Here is a 19037-nt window from a genome sequence, read left to right on the forward strand (position 1 = left end):
CAAATATACAAAATAGCGCAAGCTACGTGAGCTGTTGTTAGCAAGGGAGCACCAAGTGCAAAATCCAAAGAGGAAAAGTTGCTGCAGCAAGAGGCAAGATGCACTTGATTTTTCAAGAGGCTGTTGTGCTGTCCGCTCTTCGAGTCAGGCAATGCATTGGTGTTTGTGTCCACGAGTTTGTGGAATCAAGTGATGGGTGAAAAGCTCAAGGGCTGTTGATGGTGCAGGGGCGGGTAGCAGTGTTGCCTTCTGGTTTGAGTCTGTTAGGTACATCTGACTCGCTCTTAGCTTACCACCAAAATACTGGAAATTATAAAATACTTTTTAGAAATCAAAAGTTTATCTCTTGATTTTTAGGTGTAATTCAAGATGTCCAAGCACTTGAAACTCACAATACCATTAACAGCCAGGTGCCCATCAATGATGCATATGCCTAAGGAAGTTCCTTTCTAGATTGACTTTTCCATTCCCAACAACCCGGGATTCACAGGGACACCTAAACTTCTCTTCTGGATTGGCTCTGAAAATTACAAGTAATACACAGCATAGCTATGCTAACTGTATATTTTGCCACACTTCATATTGAATACTAAATTTTATTTTTTTTTAAAAGGCAATAATACATCAGACATCAGATGAATTATATCTTTTTCAGAGCAATTAGGCTTTTGTTCCACCTGCTCACCTTTCACAGTATAAGAGATTCACACAAAAGTGATAAAGCTTTTCCAGCAAGTTTCCACTGCTAGTAAAAAAAATTTCTTGCAATAAAATTAATTGGAGAATCTAGCAAAAACTGCTCTGCGCACCTTGTTCTTTATGGCAGTTTCCTATTAGGAAGGACCTGGGAATACAGCTGAGCAGTGAAGCACACCCCAGACTACATCTTTGCTAGCCAACAGATAAAGCAAAAAATAATGGTCTTTCCCTGAAACTTAAATGCTGTTGGAACTTTTTTCAGGTAAAACAGCTTACACTGATGCTTTTCAACCAGCTTAACTTCTAAAAACTATTAGAAGCAAAAATCATAGAACTGCCATCACTGAATCTGCAGCACAAGCCATGTTCTGTTCATAAGGAGAAAAGCGGGTGTTTTCCTCAGGACTAGATTACATGTTGTTCATCAAAGTACTGTAATTGAAGGAAAAAGCCCTGCCATCAAAGCCAGCAAGTTAGTCTGTCAATTTTTCATACTAGAAAATGACAAACTAAAGAGGTTTTCAATCATAAACGTACAACTGTGCCAACATCTTCTGTTAATTGAAAGTTAGCTTCAAAACTGAAATCATAAAGCCCTTGTGAGGCTGATCTTTATAGCACTAGAGTTCTTTTCCTAGTACCATGCTTGTGTACCACCACCACATGGATGCATCAGGTCCTTCTTTTAAATCTACATTTAACTTCTACACCAAATAGCAGCTATGCCAAGCAGGTCATTATTAAGGCACTTGATTACCAGGAGGAAGGGGAAACAATTTCTAATCTTGGACTTTCCTTAATTTATACAAAAGAAAAAGTATAGAAAGATCTATTTTCTGTGTGACTTGTGCCAATCTGAAAATAATGGCATGCTGTGTACGAACAGGGCACTGTCACCATGGGTGGAATACAGAGGCAGCTGTATTCCAGGGTTGAGCACTAAAGTGAAGACAAGCAACATATCTACAGTAACACACTTAAATGATCATTCATTTGCTCTTTACTGCAAAACTCTTAAAAAATGTTGAATTTACATCTCCCAGCAGATGGTTGAAAGTTTTGTAGGGACAGCCAGCACAAAACTTCTCTGAATTTTTTATTTTATCCTTATTTATTGTTTGAAGGACCCTAGATAAATTTAAATAAAATTCACCAGAGGTTTTCTAACTCTTCTTCCTCATCATCATCATCTGACTATAACCTGTCTTTTTCTCCATAGACAGAAATATGTGATTGCACACAAATAGTTATGGGTATTATTTCAATGCATATTAGTTACAGATATTATTTCTATGTGTATTTTCTGGTTGTGCTAATAAGCTAAAAAACCCTCCCAGTTCCTCAGCTTGACAATTATGTTTTGAAAGAGCTTTATAAATGAAATAAGAGCAAAAATCCCTCATCTCTCATGTAACAGGATAAAGTCAAGAGTGGCTGAAGGATGCCCTGGGCTGAGGAAGCTCTTACAAGGAGTCACTAGTCCCAGCCAGCCATGAGAAAACTCTGTTCTGGGCAATTCTGACAAGCTCTGAAAAGTGCAGTTTCCCACTAACACAGCTCAGACAACAGCCTGCTCCTCTCCCTACAAATTTTTCTCTCTTCCTTAGACATAGCACATTAGTCCCATTGAATACTGCTTTCTGCCTCTTCCTCGGGAGGTTACAAATGATTTTGTAACAAAAGAGCATCACCACAATGTCTAAGGTGGTACTGCTGCACTAAGTCACGCTAGCATGCATCATATGATCTGCTGCCAGAACTGTATCTAGCAGAGTTAGTAAGGACATCAGAGAGGCCTAATTCATTGTGTATTTTAAGAAAAATAAAATAAACAGCAAGACAAATACTCTGCATTATGATTAACAGTCTCAGAGAACTCTCCTGATGTTAACATCTGTCTGCAGGGACAGGGACGATGCCAATTCCACAAATGCCTGTAATTTGAGTTGGAACTTGGAAGACACTCAGAACCATGGTTTCAGAGCAGCATTTCATCAGACACAATTTTAGGATGCATAACTCTTTTATACAGTAAAACTGAAAACAAATGGTTGTCTGCATGCCAGTGGCATTTCTTGAAAAACTTAATAATTTGCCTACTGAGAAAACAATAGTCCTGAAGAGTCCAACATCATTTAGGACTTCAGCAGATTATGCTGCATATAATCATTAATATTTTAACATACAAATAACAATCAGAAAGCAAAAAAATCTGAGAAGTCTCTTGTATTTTATTCATATATTTTTCAGACCACCTAACAAATCTCCTAAAACCCCTGACATCTACTTTCTATAAAAGCTTTTACTGAATCCCAGGAAAATCATTAAACTCTCTACACAACCGACCTTCAACAGCCCCCATACAGTTAACGACTATCATTTCTTCTTCATGAACACCAGCAGCTACATGGCTAAAATCTCAATCTGTACATCCTGTCATGCATCAAGAAACATTTAACAATACCCTCGATGCTACATTTTGAAAAATAGCTGATGGATAATGGGAAATGCAAGCTATAGACATAGATTGCCACAACCAAACTTCCAAAGTTTATTGCTCACAAAAAACATGAGGGAGGACGTGCTGGACCCTACTTGAGGGTCCAGCACTAAGTGCTTATAATAAATCACAGAAGGTGGCCAAACAGTAATATTTAAGAAGGGCCAAAACAGTACCCACGGTAGCCTACATAGTACCCTAAAAACAAGTCTAGCCTCAGTGAAACTTTTTATAGAAGTTGAAGATATTTTTCTTTTCTTTCTTCCTGCAAAGTTACCAGGAGTGTAGCTATTGTAATAAATTATCTTATTCAGCTTAATCAAGAAAGTATGACAAGATACAGCTGCTTGAGGTGGTTCAGACACTTTGAATACATCAAACTTTCCTACACCATTTTTGCAAAGCAACAAACACACATCACTCCCTTTATTTTCATCCACTTACATTTCTAAATTTTGTTTAGGACAGGCAGCTGAAATGTCTGAATGCAAGCAGTCATCCAGCTTTCAAAACCAGACAAAAAAATAAAAAATCAAATGACAAACCAACAACAACAAAGTGAATCAGAGAAGAGCAAAGACTCATTCCTTTGAAGATGACATCAGTAAAGTTTTGCTATTAAGTAATAATACTGAGAAGAATGCCATCTTAATAATTTTCCTTCATCTGGTATACGACAAAAATAACAAACTTAAAAAGTCTTAAAGATCTCATTTTCATTTATCTTTAATATTCTATTAATAAAAAGAATTTTGCTAATATTTCATCAGCTCACACATTTTGACAGCACACAAAGCATCTTGAATCCATCACATACATAGTTAATTGAACAGAATTTTAACATATCAACAGATACACTATTTACAAAACTGAAAATCTTGTTCTATGTTATCAGTACATCTCATTTCTATATTAACAGTTCTGATATTTTGTTTTGATCCTTTCTTTTTCATTCACATGTAACTACAAATTTCCATCACTTGTTGTGGCCTCTTCTGAGTTCTATTAAACTTATGTCTATTTATTTCATTTACTTCCATAAGCTACTCCCACATAGTCCTTCATCAAAATATCTTTGACCCTGACAACCCTGTCTCCTGTGCTGACACTCAGCCATTTTCTTTACTAGAGCCAAATGGGTTGGGATTCTTCCTACATAAACAAGTCACATGAACAATGTCCATTTGACTGACTGGCAATTATTAAACAAGTCTGGTGATATTATTTCGGTGCTGGCATCTCAGCTGTTGCCTACGTATCTGTCCTAGCACCAGAAGAAAAAAGGGAAAAGTAGTTCTGTGCACAAAGTAGACCTGCTAGCGCAAGGCCAACATTTGTAAGAGGTCAGCAGGTGACAGGTTTTGTCCCAGACACTAGGCCCACTTCCACAGAGGCACAAATGATGCATCTTATTCCACCTTTTGTGATAATCGCTATATTTATGGCTCATTCCCTCTCTTGTCTTCTCTATTGCCTGTCAAATTCCTGAGGAGGCAGATAGCTAGCAGTTACTATTTCAGAAAGAATGGAAGCCAACGAAAACAAACACTATCTGTTGCTGTCTTCTGAGTATGAAGAGTTGGAAATGTCTAACGTATCTTGAAATAAAGTCTGCTGTCAGTTTGGTCTATGGAGATTCATGCATGCAATCCAAAATAAGCATTTCCAGATATTAATTTCTCCCCTCTTTTATAGATCCCCTTGTGCTGAAAAGTGAAGTAAGAAGAAATGAAATGGACTGACAGAATTGCCAGTAACATCAGTACACAGCTCTTTCTTTGTAATGTCAGCTGAAACTGAGACTTAAATCTGGTGTCACCATTTAGGTACTTTCTGCTAAAGCCCTCCCCTCTTCAACTTCTTGGGTCTTAAAAATCATTGCTGATATGCTGTTTGGTAAATGTGAAAATGTGAAGCACCACCTGGCTTTGTCAAATTTTCCATGGTCTAATGAAATAGAGTGTTCCACAAAAGAAATATTCTTAAATAGCATATTTCATAAAAATAAATGAACAGTCTCAGCAAAAGGATACCATGTATTCCTAGCCAAAATGGCAAAGTTTAAAGGATGACAATGGGTCAAAAGTAACAGACAATTGCTGAGGTCTTCTCACACATTAAGCAGTAGAACGGCATTTCTCAAAGGTACAAAGAGTTTGTCTAATAAGGGGTTGACAGAAGTTCAAAACCAAGTTTTAGTCTCTCTAGAAGCCTCCTGAGCCACACAGCAACAACATGTCAGATGCAGAGAAAGGCAAGTGAAGTGCAAACAGAGTATGAATTCATGTTATCTAAATTAAGAACCTATATTGGGTATTTCAATATCTAGTCTAAGTTCTTTTTATAGTCAAGAGACAAAAAAAGATAGTTTTAAGATACAATTCATCTGACAAATTTGAGACAGCTACTCTATAAGAAGAAGCGTCTGCTCCTCCTCATAAAATTAGCCTAGGATGATTAGCTCAGGTTCAGATGACTCTCAAGCTCTCCATCTGTTTCTCAGTCATTCTGAGCTTACCTACTCTGGTGATGGGTCCCCACATTCTCAGGACTAATAATTCAAACACAAGCTTATAAATGTCCATTCCATTGAATCTTAAGTATGGAAAAGATAAAAGAGAACAGGCAAAAACATTGCTGCCTATGTGGGTGTAGTAGAAAAGTCTAGATTTGGGTTTAGTACACAGTAGAAAGGCTGGATGGCTGCAAGATTGCAAACACTAATCTCTAGTATTTTATGAAAGTATAAGAGGACTTTAAGCAGAGGCAACATAGGATGATGATGGATGTAAATCTGGCACTGAAATATATACTAATATATCATTTTATACAACATGCCTATTAAAAATATAATATGAACTTGAAACTCTCCTCTAATTTAATTATACTAGAACAATTGGATGAGTTTTAACAATTGCAGTAACCTTCCATTGTACAATGACAACAGTAAGCCCCCAGTGAAAAAAAAAAAAAGGGCTTTGCTCTGTTGTTTTTTTATTTATTTAAAAAGGATTGTAAGTATTTTTCCTACTGAAAGGAAATGTAGATCAAGATATTTTTCATCCCCCTATTAGGGCAAAAGGAGACAAGCATTATAATAGTAGTAAGGTAAACACAGAATGTCTTTCTATTATTATAGTAAAGAACAAAGCCCAGTACAAGGGAATGCAGCATTAAACAAAATGCTGATATTGTACATACTATGAAACTGAGAAAAATATTTAAAGAGAATTAATGTTTAAAAGTCAAGCCCATTTATATTTGAGTTTTATTGGTAAAACTGCTGGTACTCATAGCTGCTGAGCTATGCCTAAGAAAATATGAGAAAAGCATCTAAATGAAAACAAGGAAGGTGATGTAATACATTCCCCTGAGAATACCATGGTAAAGAATAGCAAATGATCTTCGACATTTGCGAATAAGTCAACACAGTTAACAGCTCTAAATATGGTGGGAAATGCTGTTTCCATTTGTACACAATTATTTCATAAAAGGGGTAGGCAACGTTTTGTATTTCAGCTCTCTTAATACATGATTAGTAGAATGCATCCCTTAAGAAGCACCAGACATCTATACACAGTCTTCTACCGAAGGTTTAATACAACCAAGGAAATACATAGTAAGGCAGAATATACAGAAGAAATAAGAATTAAAAAAAATAAATAAATTGCAGAACACTATGGACAAAATAGAAGAAAAATTAAAAAATTCTTCAAAAGGCAGTCTTTAAAAGACTAAAACACACTGGAAACCTCAATATCTCAGGTAAATTTAGACTCTCAAGATTCCCTCCCTGGAACCCCACCTCAACAACACGATGCAGTCACTTCAGGCAAGGGTTTTAGGCCCTAGAGGGTAGAAAACCTTCTTGACTAAAGCCATAGGCAGTTTTGAGGATATACTTGAAAATATAAATTGGGAAATGTATTATTTGAGTATTCAGTAAAAAAAAAAAAACATTTGATTCTTAGCCTTTTAATTGCACACGTGAATTCTGAAATATAGTGACTTCCACTATTAAAACCAATTAAAATAATTGTGTAAAACACACCATCAGCAAATTACTTTCTGATTTCTTGCAAGAAAGTCATGATCGAGAGGTCTTTGAATGTTACTGAACTGTATTTTTAAGACTACCCAACAGATAATGTTAACTGCTAACATTGGTTTCCTTGGCATTCACTCAAAGCTGAGGTCCACCTCAGCAGGAATTTCAGCTCTTACCAGCTCCAGGAGAAAAGCTAACAGTGAACAATGAGCCATTTTCCTTTCCTAAGACTAAAGACAGCAACTGTTTGGCTTGTAAGCTTTTATGTAATTTTCTTTTTTTTTTTTGCTTCCTTGCAGTTATTATCTGTTACTCTCCATGAGCACTGCTTGATGCATCTTGTCAGCGAGCATGCCTGCAGACAGCACGTTGGATATATTTGGGAAAAAAGAGAGGCTGTGAAAATTGATTATAGCTCTTAGATTAAATCTGGAGAGAAGGTAAAGAAACATACGGAGAAAAAAAAGCACAGACAAAATTCAGATGGAAGCTACGATGCAGACTGACACATTTAACAAGATTAAAACAGGAAATGTAGTTTCCAAATAAAACACAGTATTCCAAAATATGGAATATCCTGTGCAATAAAGGCCTCTCTATCCAGTAACCATTTACCATTTCTGTTGATGACAAGCCCTGTGAAAATATGGAATTTTCTAACAGCCCAGATACATTAACTCTATGTATGATGTAATGGACGTATCTGTGTGTGCACAAACACTTCCACATAAATAAATGCCAAGTCTGAATATGCACCTATGGTTAGATTGGGATGGGAATAACTAGCATTTACTGTGATTATTGAAATAAAAATAAATAAATACAGCAGAATTCTGTATTACTTCATTCCTCCTCTCATCACGTTATAAACAGCAAATTACTCAAGAAATACTACCTAACTTTGTGCAATGCAGTATAATGGGACCAAGTATTAGAGTTTGACTGAGGCCCGATTAGAGACACCTTTGGAGACTCTTATTGTTCTGACTCATTATTTGTAATCATGATAATGTCTGTACTAGAATAAAATAATCTGATATATCAAAATTGAAGTTTAATTTTTTTCCACAAGATTCAGAAAAGCGTATAAAAAAAATTACTATTTCTTCTACATCTGCGTTGTCGAAATAAAGTGAAGAAAACTCAGTATATGCAAGAAAACACAGAACAAGAATTCTAACATGCTACAGAAGGTGACCTTGGATAAGTATTCACTTAACCACACCTCTCACTACCATCGTGGTAAGAATTTCAATATTAACTAACACCAACTTCTGCAATAGTCAACAAAAATGTCACACAACCCTATTTATTCACTGGGAATGAGGCAACATTCTGAAATTCTGATGGATATTTGCATGTTTAGGTTTTTTTCTTACTTCAGTTGACAGCAAATCATGTATTTTGAAATATTAAATTTTCCAAATAAAATCTGTGGGAAAACTGTAATTGTTGCTAAATATGCCCATGCCTCCACTTGCTCACTATAGTCATCTATAGCTAAGGCTCCGTGCCAGTCCACACATCCCAGGGTTTACCTCACCAGCTCAGCAATATGGGGGCCACAAAGCTTCGTAGGAAACACAATCAGGTGGAAACTCCTGATCCACAGAGAAAAAATACTGAGGCGTGAGAAAACCAAAGCGTTGGAATCCGCTTTATGATAAGTGCTAATCCCCCCCACCAAATACATAAAGTAAAACCCCAAACCAGTCTATCACACTATTTATCAGTGGGTCTAGAACATCCCATAGATGTGAATCCTTGGAGTACAGGAGGTTTGGGCACAAGTCTGTAGTGCATTGTAACAGAGGGAACATATTTGACATATTACTCTAAGGAAAAAATAAAATAAAGTTTATCATATCCTATGAAGTACTCACCTCTTATCTACAACAAACAGAAAACTACTCAAGCTATGAAAATATTAATGAGACAAAAACAGCAGTGATAACATATGGCTTACAAAGGCCATTTATTTTAAATACCCATGAAGAAAATACAAAAATTATGATATGTATAAAAGCCCAAAGACGACCTGAGAGATGTTAGCATTCGCCAACGATATGCTTCTAATATGCAATGGATAAAGCACTAATATCTAGCTAAAACTCCTATGTAATCATAAAAATAATGAAAATAAAAGAAAAACTCCTCTGTAATAATAAAAATGCCACTCCATTTGAATATTTAAATATAATACAGGCATTTTCCTTCAGTTTTTCATGAATTACCTTTCCAGTATGTATACTTCATGACTGCATGATAACTACGTCCTTCACTGAACGTGCCACATAAAAACTATTACCCAGAATCTGGAGCATTTTTGGCAGCAATTGAACTTTTATATTAAAAAGTAGATGCTTCATGATAAATAGTAAATATTTTTTGTCACTGTATTACACTCATTTTAAAATAACTGTACGCTCAATAGCACATATAAAAACCTGTGCAAACTATCCTCTCATTCTGATAAAATTTAACAATTTTGACAAATATTTCCTTCTAAGAGTAGACTAGGCTTGTCAAGCCATTGCTTTGAATATACAATACAACACAAGATCACATACATAAACCTTTACTTTTCAATTTATTTCAAGCTTCCCTTGGAGCAAGCTTATTTAATATAATTTCTTGTCTGTTGCCTAAAGCCTGTGATTTCATCTACTCTTCCTCATCTGTTTTTTTTTTACTTTCTATGTGCTCTACTGACAATCCAACCTGGCGAGCTTACAAGACTCACTACCTGAGAAATAGAAAGCTACAAATTTGTGGAACAGACTAATGTAAAATAATATTTTTTGAAAGAAAAAGTGAGCTACAACTTAATCAAAAGACTGAGTTTGACATGTGTCAATAACAAATCAGCAGCATACGGCAGAAACATATTCAAATGCTAAATCTAGATTTATTATTACACTTACCAATTCTTGACACATTTGAGTTAAAATACTGAGTCAAAATAATTTTTGGAACTTTCAAGTTGTGCATGTATTACCAGACATATTGTAACGATTCACTAAGAGAACATTAAAGAGCAAGAAAAGGAAAGCTCTCAAAAAAATCACTGAAAAACATCAGCTGTCAGATAGTTGTGATCCCCTCAAGCATGTCACCCAACGGCACCTGCGCTGAGGGAAAATGGTGGGTCTCATAAGTACCATCCCTTCCCAGCTCATTCTTTAGGTTCACAAGCGTAATACGGATGTTGGCATAGTTTCAGGTGTCCCTGTTGTTTAAATAAAGCATGTTTAGGTGCGATGGGCGATGCCATATTTATTTTAGAGGTGGAATCTTCTAAAACACACTAAACCCCCCCAGTTTTGGAAGATGCATCTATAAAAACAGATTGTACTTGCCCATTCCCTCCTCTAACACATATCCAGTCCACTCCAAATAACTGAATAGATTTAAAAGGAGACTACCAATTCCTGCAAATTAAAAAAATGTGGGGTTTTTTCTTCTGCACAATGGGCTAGACAGAATTGTAGTTCAGAAATTACTTTACTTTTCAGTACTTCCGAACACTGAAAGGAGAAAAGAAAAAATTACTCAAGACATTGACTCTAGGAAAAGTAATTTCCTACCACAATATTTTCTTGCCAACTGGAAGCGGGGAGAGGGGAGGAAAAAGGAATATTCATGTATTTTCTCCTTTGTTCAAGTGCTGGCAGTGTACTACTAGGGAAGGCTCTAGCGGCAAGATCTAAGGGGGAAAAGAATTCCATTTGTAAAATAGAACTTAAGGAAAGTACAATTATCTACTACCAGAATGGCATAGACAGGCAGTAGCCAAATGATAAAAAAACCACAGATTTACTCCATCAATAGTTTTACAAATTTTCATGCCTGAAATTCAGCACCATAGGGCCATAGCATTACCTTTGAGCACCTTCCCTGGCCTGTTTTGTGGAACATGGGAAAAAGCCTCTCTTGGTCAACCAGGTTAATTTGGTCAGGGACATTTTAACATAGCTAAATGAAAAGCTGTATATCTAGAAACCTCCGGGTTTGATCACATATAGTGTCATTTCTATTTCAGAAATACTCAAAACTGCTAGGGAACACATTGGAGAACATAACCTAGAAACGAGATTCCTATATATGGACCAGATACAAAAACAGATCCTTTTTATATAGACAGAAGCAATCTCTGTTCATAGAGTTCAGGAAATGCTACTGCTGTTTTACAGTAAAACTATCACCGAAATGCTGTCTCTAGTTCTAACAACATTCATTCAAGGGGAGGACAAAAGGACCTTTCTAAATTCAGAGAGCATTACCATTCCATAACACATTTACTACACACAAACAACTGCGTAAAAGTGCCCCTCATCTACATAAGAATGCCAATTTTGACTGTCTTTTATCTAGAAATCCCTACAGCTGTACACAATTTACATGATTTGTTTGATACATTTATATCTTTAGATTGATAAGATATGAAATTGCAGTTTTCCTCTACACTAATCTTCCTTCTGTCCAGGCTTCTATTTCAGTTGGTTGGAATATGAGTAATAAAAGCAGGTTTGTTTCTGTTTTCTCTACAGTTTCCATTTACACATTCCCGGGTCTTGAATCTTGGAAGGCTGGTTCCGGTTCTTATGACAATTGGAAGTAATTCTGGGAAATGCAGAAAGCTAACTAGCACAAGTTGAAGAACTGAGCTTGAATTTGCACCTCAGTTTTTCTGGATTCAGTCCTCCAGCACGGATGCCTGTCATTCCTCCAAAACAGACAGAACTGCCAGCCCAGTCATGCTCATTGACCTATTTAGGGCAACTGTGAGAACTGCCACATTCCTGCATTTAAATATTTGTAGTAAGTTAAGGAAAAAAATATTCCGAAGCAAGCATGCAGGAAATAACTCGAAATAGCAGCCCACAAGTCCCTGAAGTGTGGCAGACAAAGGAGCAGTAGCTGCCCTTGCAGCTGCCCCGCATGTTTCTGCCTCTTATGCACTGTCCAGTACTTCCATGTCTGTATTTGACAGTTATAAAAATAAAGAATGACCTCAGATACATATATGCGCCCATATCAATGGCACATATATATGACCAGCCAGCTATTTAACTATGTCTACCCAGAGCAAGAGAAGGTTTGCGTGTCCAGCTTCTTTGAAGCCGTCGCGGGTGCCGGCGGTGTGACTTCTGACACCGGAGCAATCCCGATGGCTGGCGTGTGGCCGCTGTCCTGGCACTCAGAGCACCAAGGTGACTTCTGCTAGGAAATGCCTGTGTAAAAAGTTCTTCCAACACCAGCTGTCTCGGCTTTTCCGCGTTGTGTAAAAGTACTATTTAAAAGAGTTGAATGTTTTCTACCTAAACTAAAATTTATGGTAAATGGTTTACGTTTAAATGCTAACACACAATTAATCTTTCCAAAGCTCCCAGAACTGGTCATTGCCAGTATTGAATTTAAACATGCAATCAGTCCAGGATTGCTCTGGCAGCCCTGAACTTGTCAGAGCTTCTCTTGTAAGATACCAGATAAACACAGTTCTCATTCCTCTGTTAAGCATCCGTTATTAGATTAAGACTTTTATGGTCAGAAGAAACCCTTTCACCACTGGTTTGACTTCTGTATAACACAAGCCATCCATCTTCCTAGATTTCATTCCTGCTCTGGCTGGATAATAGTACTTTAACTAAACCATGTCTCATCTATGACCCTTGGACACTAAAAATACTGCCTCCAAGTCATTGATAAACATATTAAACATTGCAGAGCTGAAAAAAACCCTGAAATAACATAAAACCACAACTTTTTTTTTATTCCTCACAGAAATACATGTTTTAAATCACATTTTCTCTAGTAACGCAGGAGACCTGCTTTGTTTTTTCATTGGTCCAGTTTCTTAAAAGGAACAGTATGAATTCAAATATGTTTCTGAAGGTAAAATATAAAAGTCAACCAAAAATCTGTAAACTCACTTTAACATTAGATTAAATTTGGTTTTACTAAGCCCATGCTAATCAGCAATAGTTATTTTACCGTCAATTCTTGATTAGTCAGATTTTCTGATTTTACTCAATTCTTTACCTAAGGTTACAGCAACCAGGACCATTGTATTTTAAATAAGAGCCTTAACTTTAATCCAACCTTCCTGAACTTCTCAATTCATCCTAGCTATAATTAAAATACCCCAGTACTTCCTCCCCACCCAGCTCAGCATGGTCCAGAAAGCTTTTACTGGAGTTTTTTTTTTTTTTAAAAGAACTGTCCAAAGCATTATTTGGCCATTCTGATTTAAGGATCTTGACAAATTTTTAAAGCTTTTGTTTAACATATTCATTTGCCATTAATAAAATGGAAAATAAGACTCTCACCAAGATAGATAAAACTGACATTCAAAAAATATCTACCATATTTATACTGACAATCTAATACTTCCACAAGTACCACCACTAAGGTAAAGCATTAGGAACAACAGAAAATCTCATTCATACTGTTCTTAATCAATATAGATTAAGTTTCTTTTCTTTAGTGTCTTTTGCTTTTTTTTTTTTTCCTATAAACCCAGTTTTTTAACTTGATTTCTATTACTGGGTTTTGCTGCCTGTTTTTTTTTTTAACTGCCAGTTTTCACATCCCTGTAAGCCAGGCTGATTTTTACCAACAGGCTTGCCTCAACATTGTTTATTTTGTGCAAGTATAATAACATGTTTTAAGTAGCAAACCATCGTCATTCACATTTTAATGTTTAAATGTTTTCCCTTGATTCAGCTTGATTATTTCTATCATCCTTAACCCATCCCACTTAAAGTGCTGAGTACATGTTTCAAGGAGGTCTCTATTAAGTTGTAGTTGCTTGTACCTTGATAACCATTCATTTTTCTTCTGCAATCTGTTTCTTTAAGCATTCCAAAGTGATTAACATATACCTCTATAACATTAGATGAATGCCCAGAAGCCAGAGATCACATCACCTCAGCATTTCCAACAATACTTTCATATCAGTACTGAGACTGGTGCCTGAGTAAGTTTTACTTGGATTGAAATCCCACCTGAGAAGCACCATCCTCACACCTGAAAAATACATCGCTACTGGATAAGGCACAACTTTTAGTGAGGTTGTCATGGTCTGTAGTAAATAACTAATACTCCAAATAATGTTTTAAATGTTTTGGATAAAAATGTCTTATCAGCAACTACTTGCCTCCAATTTGTCAATGACTTATGAAACAGGCATATTATTTTTGGCAGTGGTCAACACCACTTCTTTTGGACACTCAGTCCCACACTGATTACATGGAGTAATTTACTAGTTTGGTCACGCAAGTCTTTCTACTAGGTCAATTTTTAGTCGTAAGTAAGCAGTTTCCATTTCTCTTGCTTATTATCTAGGCAATTGTCTAAAAATGCTTTATTTGCCTCTCTTCTCTTTCCTTGGTTTTATGAGTAGCAAGATAATAGCCCAGCTAGAAATACATCTGCTAAAGCTAACAGTAATAAGGCTTTTAATAATCATCAGAAATTGAGTGAGTTGCTCCTCAGAGTTACTGGTTTGTGTCCTGTACACAACAAAACAATATGGGATGAAAATTTGTTAAGTTTTTTTTTGCAATCTGCTTTAGAGTAAGATTTAATCTTCCTGGAGAATTCACAGGTTGTGCACAACTGCATTATAGTTGCCAAAAATACATATTTTAAAACTTGTTTTAAAGCACTGAGGCCCCCACAGAAAGGGAAAAGGAACTAATCTAAATGGAAAACATCTGCACATTTCAAAAAAAATGTTCAGCATAATTATTATTTATACGTGCTCAAGTTATGAGAGTGATTTCTACTGTGTCTTATTATGGAAAATCCTGGCTAGAGTAAGAAAATATAGCATAAAAATACAATTATTTGTCCAAGAGGTTTAGATTTTAAGATAAGGAATTGCAGTGCAATTCCACAGCAGCTTGACCTAATATAACCAGCTTAGCCAGCAAAATGTGATTGGTTTTCGGTCATTTCAGTTCTCTGCAGTGGCTAACCACCCAGTTACACGAACACCAGCGTTAGGGAGGGAACAGGGATGCGCTGCTGGGGGAGAGGGAGGGTGTTAGAGGGAAGAAATTAAGGGAGCTGGTGCCCCAGGATCCCTGACTGACTAAAGTAGCCAGGGAACTACACCCAAGCTCCCATTAGCGAATATTATCGGGCCCACGTAGTTCCTTCAGTCAAGGGGTAGAGCAATAAAGTCCCACCTGTTCATAACCCAACAGCAGAATTCAGAGGTCTTATTCCCAGTTACAGCTGTTGGATAAATGCTTAAACATCTGATCAACCAGTCCCCACGGGGAAAAAGCCACTAAACATCTATGTCTTGAAGTGTAGTCTAGCACAACCCTGAAAGAGCAATTGAGCTGCCTTCAGAGTTGACCATAACCCAACCATGATTCACAGCCTTGATTTCTCTCACGCGGCTGACTTCTCCTCAGCCCTGCAAAAACCTAGATGGGCATAAACCACACTGATCCGTAAGCTAATGTGATTCCTTGCATCTGCTACAGGACTGAAAAAAAACAACAAAAATAACTCTTTACTCAACCTGGCATTCGTTCAAACTTAGTTTAAGGTCTCTTGTACCAGTAAATTTAGCTGGGGATTTTAGACTGTCGGGCAGCATGTGCGTGTCCAAGCTTGATACACACCTGGGCAGGAAAGAAAAGCACCCCAACAGAAGCAGCCCTGTCCTGCGCTGCTAACCACCATGTCGGCTGGGTACTAAAACAGGCTCAGCCTCTAATTGCACTGTAGGAATAAACTGAAGCAGTTCATAGTATGGTCCTAAAATAAGAAGACATATTCCAAAGTGAAACAACAAAAGGCATCCTCCGAATCAGAAGGTGAATATTTCACAGCATCAGCAAATCTCAGCTCACAAAATTTTTGTGCATCTTGTAATACTTTAGGTTTGCCACTCTTTCATACGCATTGAACTCATTGTTTAGTCACAAGAACAGTGACATGAAAGTTGAGTAACTGGTATGGGTAAGCTTGTTTTTCTATTTGTGTGTATATATATGTATGTTTGATATCTCCCAAGAAAATAATGTGCTATGAAAAATTAAAAATTACAATGAAACTCAAGCATAAAAGCAAAATGTAAAGCCTACTGCAGTATCAGAAGTAGCGGATGCAATTAACCATATAGAAACATTGAATAATAGATTAGGTAACTGGCCTGGCTGCTCAAAGCAGGAATAAAACCATTTTATAGCTAATGAGACTTGTATGCGAATCGATATGGCTATGTGCTAGAGTGTTCAGATGCACCTCGTAAGTAAGGCTGTCTGCTTTCAGAAGGGGGTTCTTGAGGGATAGAGAGAGATGGTAGCAGGCTATTTCTCAGTTTAGTAATGCTTTCATGATGTATTGTCTAAATTATCCCAGTGGGGCAGGGGTGGAGGTGTGTGTATGAAGCTGAAGATGCACACACCCAACCCAACAATCTAGAGGTCCCAGCTAAGTTTACTGGTACAGGAATGCTTTATTTAGCTATAATAGACATAAATCTCTGTTACATCTATCATGCATAAAGTTTAACACTTGCATCATTTATAGTATAACATTTGTTTACTTCTGCTAAAGCATAATGATACTGCTGGTGATATTTAATTTGACATCATTCAGAGTCACTTATTCAAGTATTCTTTCAGAAGAAAAAGAAGGAAGAACAGGGGCCAAGTAATTAACTAGAAATCCCGGGAGCCCTGGAAATAACAAAGCCAATTTTCAACAACTTTAAATCTCTGCACTTCACGCAAATGGGAAGCCAAGTTAAAGAGGGTAAGGTCCATTAACTTGAAGTGCTAGGACCTCATTTTGGGAAAACTCATAGCATTACAGTGCTTTCTATAGCTAAAGTCAATGTCAACTGAAGTACGTAGACATGCATTCCCAGCACAGATCAGGCTATAGCTTCAAGCTGTTCACCAAAATGAGGGGCACAGTCAGAATTCACATCTGAAATCACTGCAGAGGAATTCTGCAGCAGAAGCGGAGAAAGAATGCTGCCTTAAATTGTATTTTTAACTCTATCGTCCCCCTTTTCTTGAGATCTAATTTCCCATACTACTTTTTAACATGTATGATGTATGCAGCACATTTTTACAGACAACAGCATCCTTAATTACTTGAGCCTTACAAAACAGTCTACGCTGTGCATTAGGACGAGTATATCTACACTGTGTATTAGGATTAGACTTTTTCCATGGGACTTTTTAGTTTGCACATAATCAAAGCTAGTAACATAAAGACAAACAACTTTTTACAGTTCAACTTTTATATAGTTCCCTTCAAACAGCTAATACTCACTACACCTCAGAAAAGGATTTACCTCATTATCTGTTCCCACATCCAACATCACTGGTAGGCACTCGTGAGGTTTTACCCCTCCGCATGCCGTATAAAGTGCCAGTTTACCAACTGGAATGCCCATTCCATAACAGCCAAGGTCTCCAAGACCAAGAATACGTTCTCCATCTGTCACCACAATAGCCTGGAGGAAGAAATAAAAGCACTGTAAAAATCACTTCTTTGCTTGTATGTACTAAGTATTCCATTATCTTTACCATCATTTTTTAATTTTCATGTAAAAATTCTAACAAGTACAAACAAATCAATAGTACAACAAAGGTCCAGAACTGGTTTACTGTATTTCGCTGTAGTTTTGTTACACTATTTTAGACTCTTGCATCACTGTAAATGGGACTTTCTTATAAAACTTTTAAGAACACACAAGAGAGGTATTTAGTATTACATTACAAGGGAACTGGCATTGTTCCCTCTTACGTTTTTCTGTCAACAGTATGAAAACAGAATAGGAAGGGAAAGGAAGTTATCCACAAAAAAAAGAACAACCCTGGACTCCTGGGTTTTGTCATGGCTGTTTTCAGCAGAACCAGAGCCAGCCACTCCTGCTGGCCTTTGACAGGGCTGTCTACAACCACCTGGTTCTTACCCTTCAAAGATGTATTTCTTCTTCCCTTGAGCAAATAACACACTCCATCATACTTACACATATGAGGAAGTATGTGTTTCATATACAGTAACTCTGTAAACCCCACAAAACTGTCTGTGCAAAAAAGGAATATTTTTCATAGTAAAGGACAGAAGTGCTTAGTATGGCAAGCAGCTGACAACAAAATAATTTCCTTGTCATACTCTGTGACAAGCAATTTTAGTTGGAAATTTAATATTTTTTGTGAGACAGCTCATCAGGTACCATATGTGGAGAACTATTAACCCAAACACCAGAACAGGTTGCCAAGAGATTTTGTGGAGTCTCTACCCTTGGAGATACTCAAAACCCACAGGCTGGACACAGCCCTGAGTAACCTGCCCTGGTTGACCTTGCTTGAGCAGAAGGATGGACTAGATGATCTCCAGTGATCACTCTGTGATTCCCTGAAATGCAGAAAAACCGTTCAGGATTTTTTTGATGCATAATATTCAATGTAATTGACCAATTAATCAGTAAAGGATATCCACAGCTAAACAAGTAATGGTTTAAAAGCCCCAAAACTTTGGCCGTGACAGCATTGTTTCTATTTAAAAAATAAGCTAAGAAATCACTGAAATCTACTTGATAAAATGCTTATAAAAATATCTTAACCAAGTCACCTTGGGTGCAAAAAAGTGTCAACTTTGTTATGCAACTAAAACTGAACTTACCTTGATAATATTTTCTGGCCAGGATTTAAGCATTGTAGCGATGTGTCCCCGGTCATGGATAGTAATAAAAAGACCTCTGCAAATAAAAAAATACTTTTCATATAAACAGGCAATTAAATACTG

General features: G+C 36.9%; 1 protein-coding gene across 2 annotated transcripts in view; it reads right to left on the reverse strand.

Annotated features, from left to right (window-relative positions):
* ME1 (malic enzyme 1) overlaps nucleotides 1-19037 on the reverse strand; it is a 187444-nt gene that overhangs the window by 91837 nt on the left and 76570 nt on the right. For both annotated transcript variants that reach the window (XM_069804758.1, XM_069804759.1), the window contains exons 4-5: nucleotides 18915-18990; nucleotides 17578-17739 (exon numbers count right to left, since the gene is read on the reverse strand). In XM_069804758.1, coding sequence (XP_069660859.1) covers nucleotides 17578-17739; nucleotides 18915-18990 — 238 coding nt within the window. The remainder of the gene's footprint in view (nucleotides 1-17577; nucleotides 17740-18914; nucleotides 18991-19037) is intronic.

The sequence above is a fragment of the Haliaeetus albicilla genome, chromosome 17, assembly GCF_947461875.1.
Source record: "Haliaeetus albicilla chromosome 17, bHalAlb1.1, whole genome shotgun sequence".
In the NCBI taxonomy this organism is placed as follows: domain Eukaryota; kingdom Metazoa; phylum Chordata; class Aves; order Accipitriformes; family Accipitridae; genus Haliaeetus; species Haliaeetus albicilla.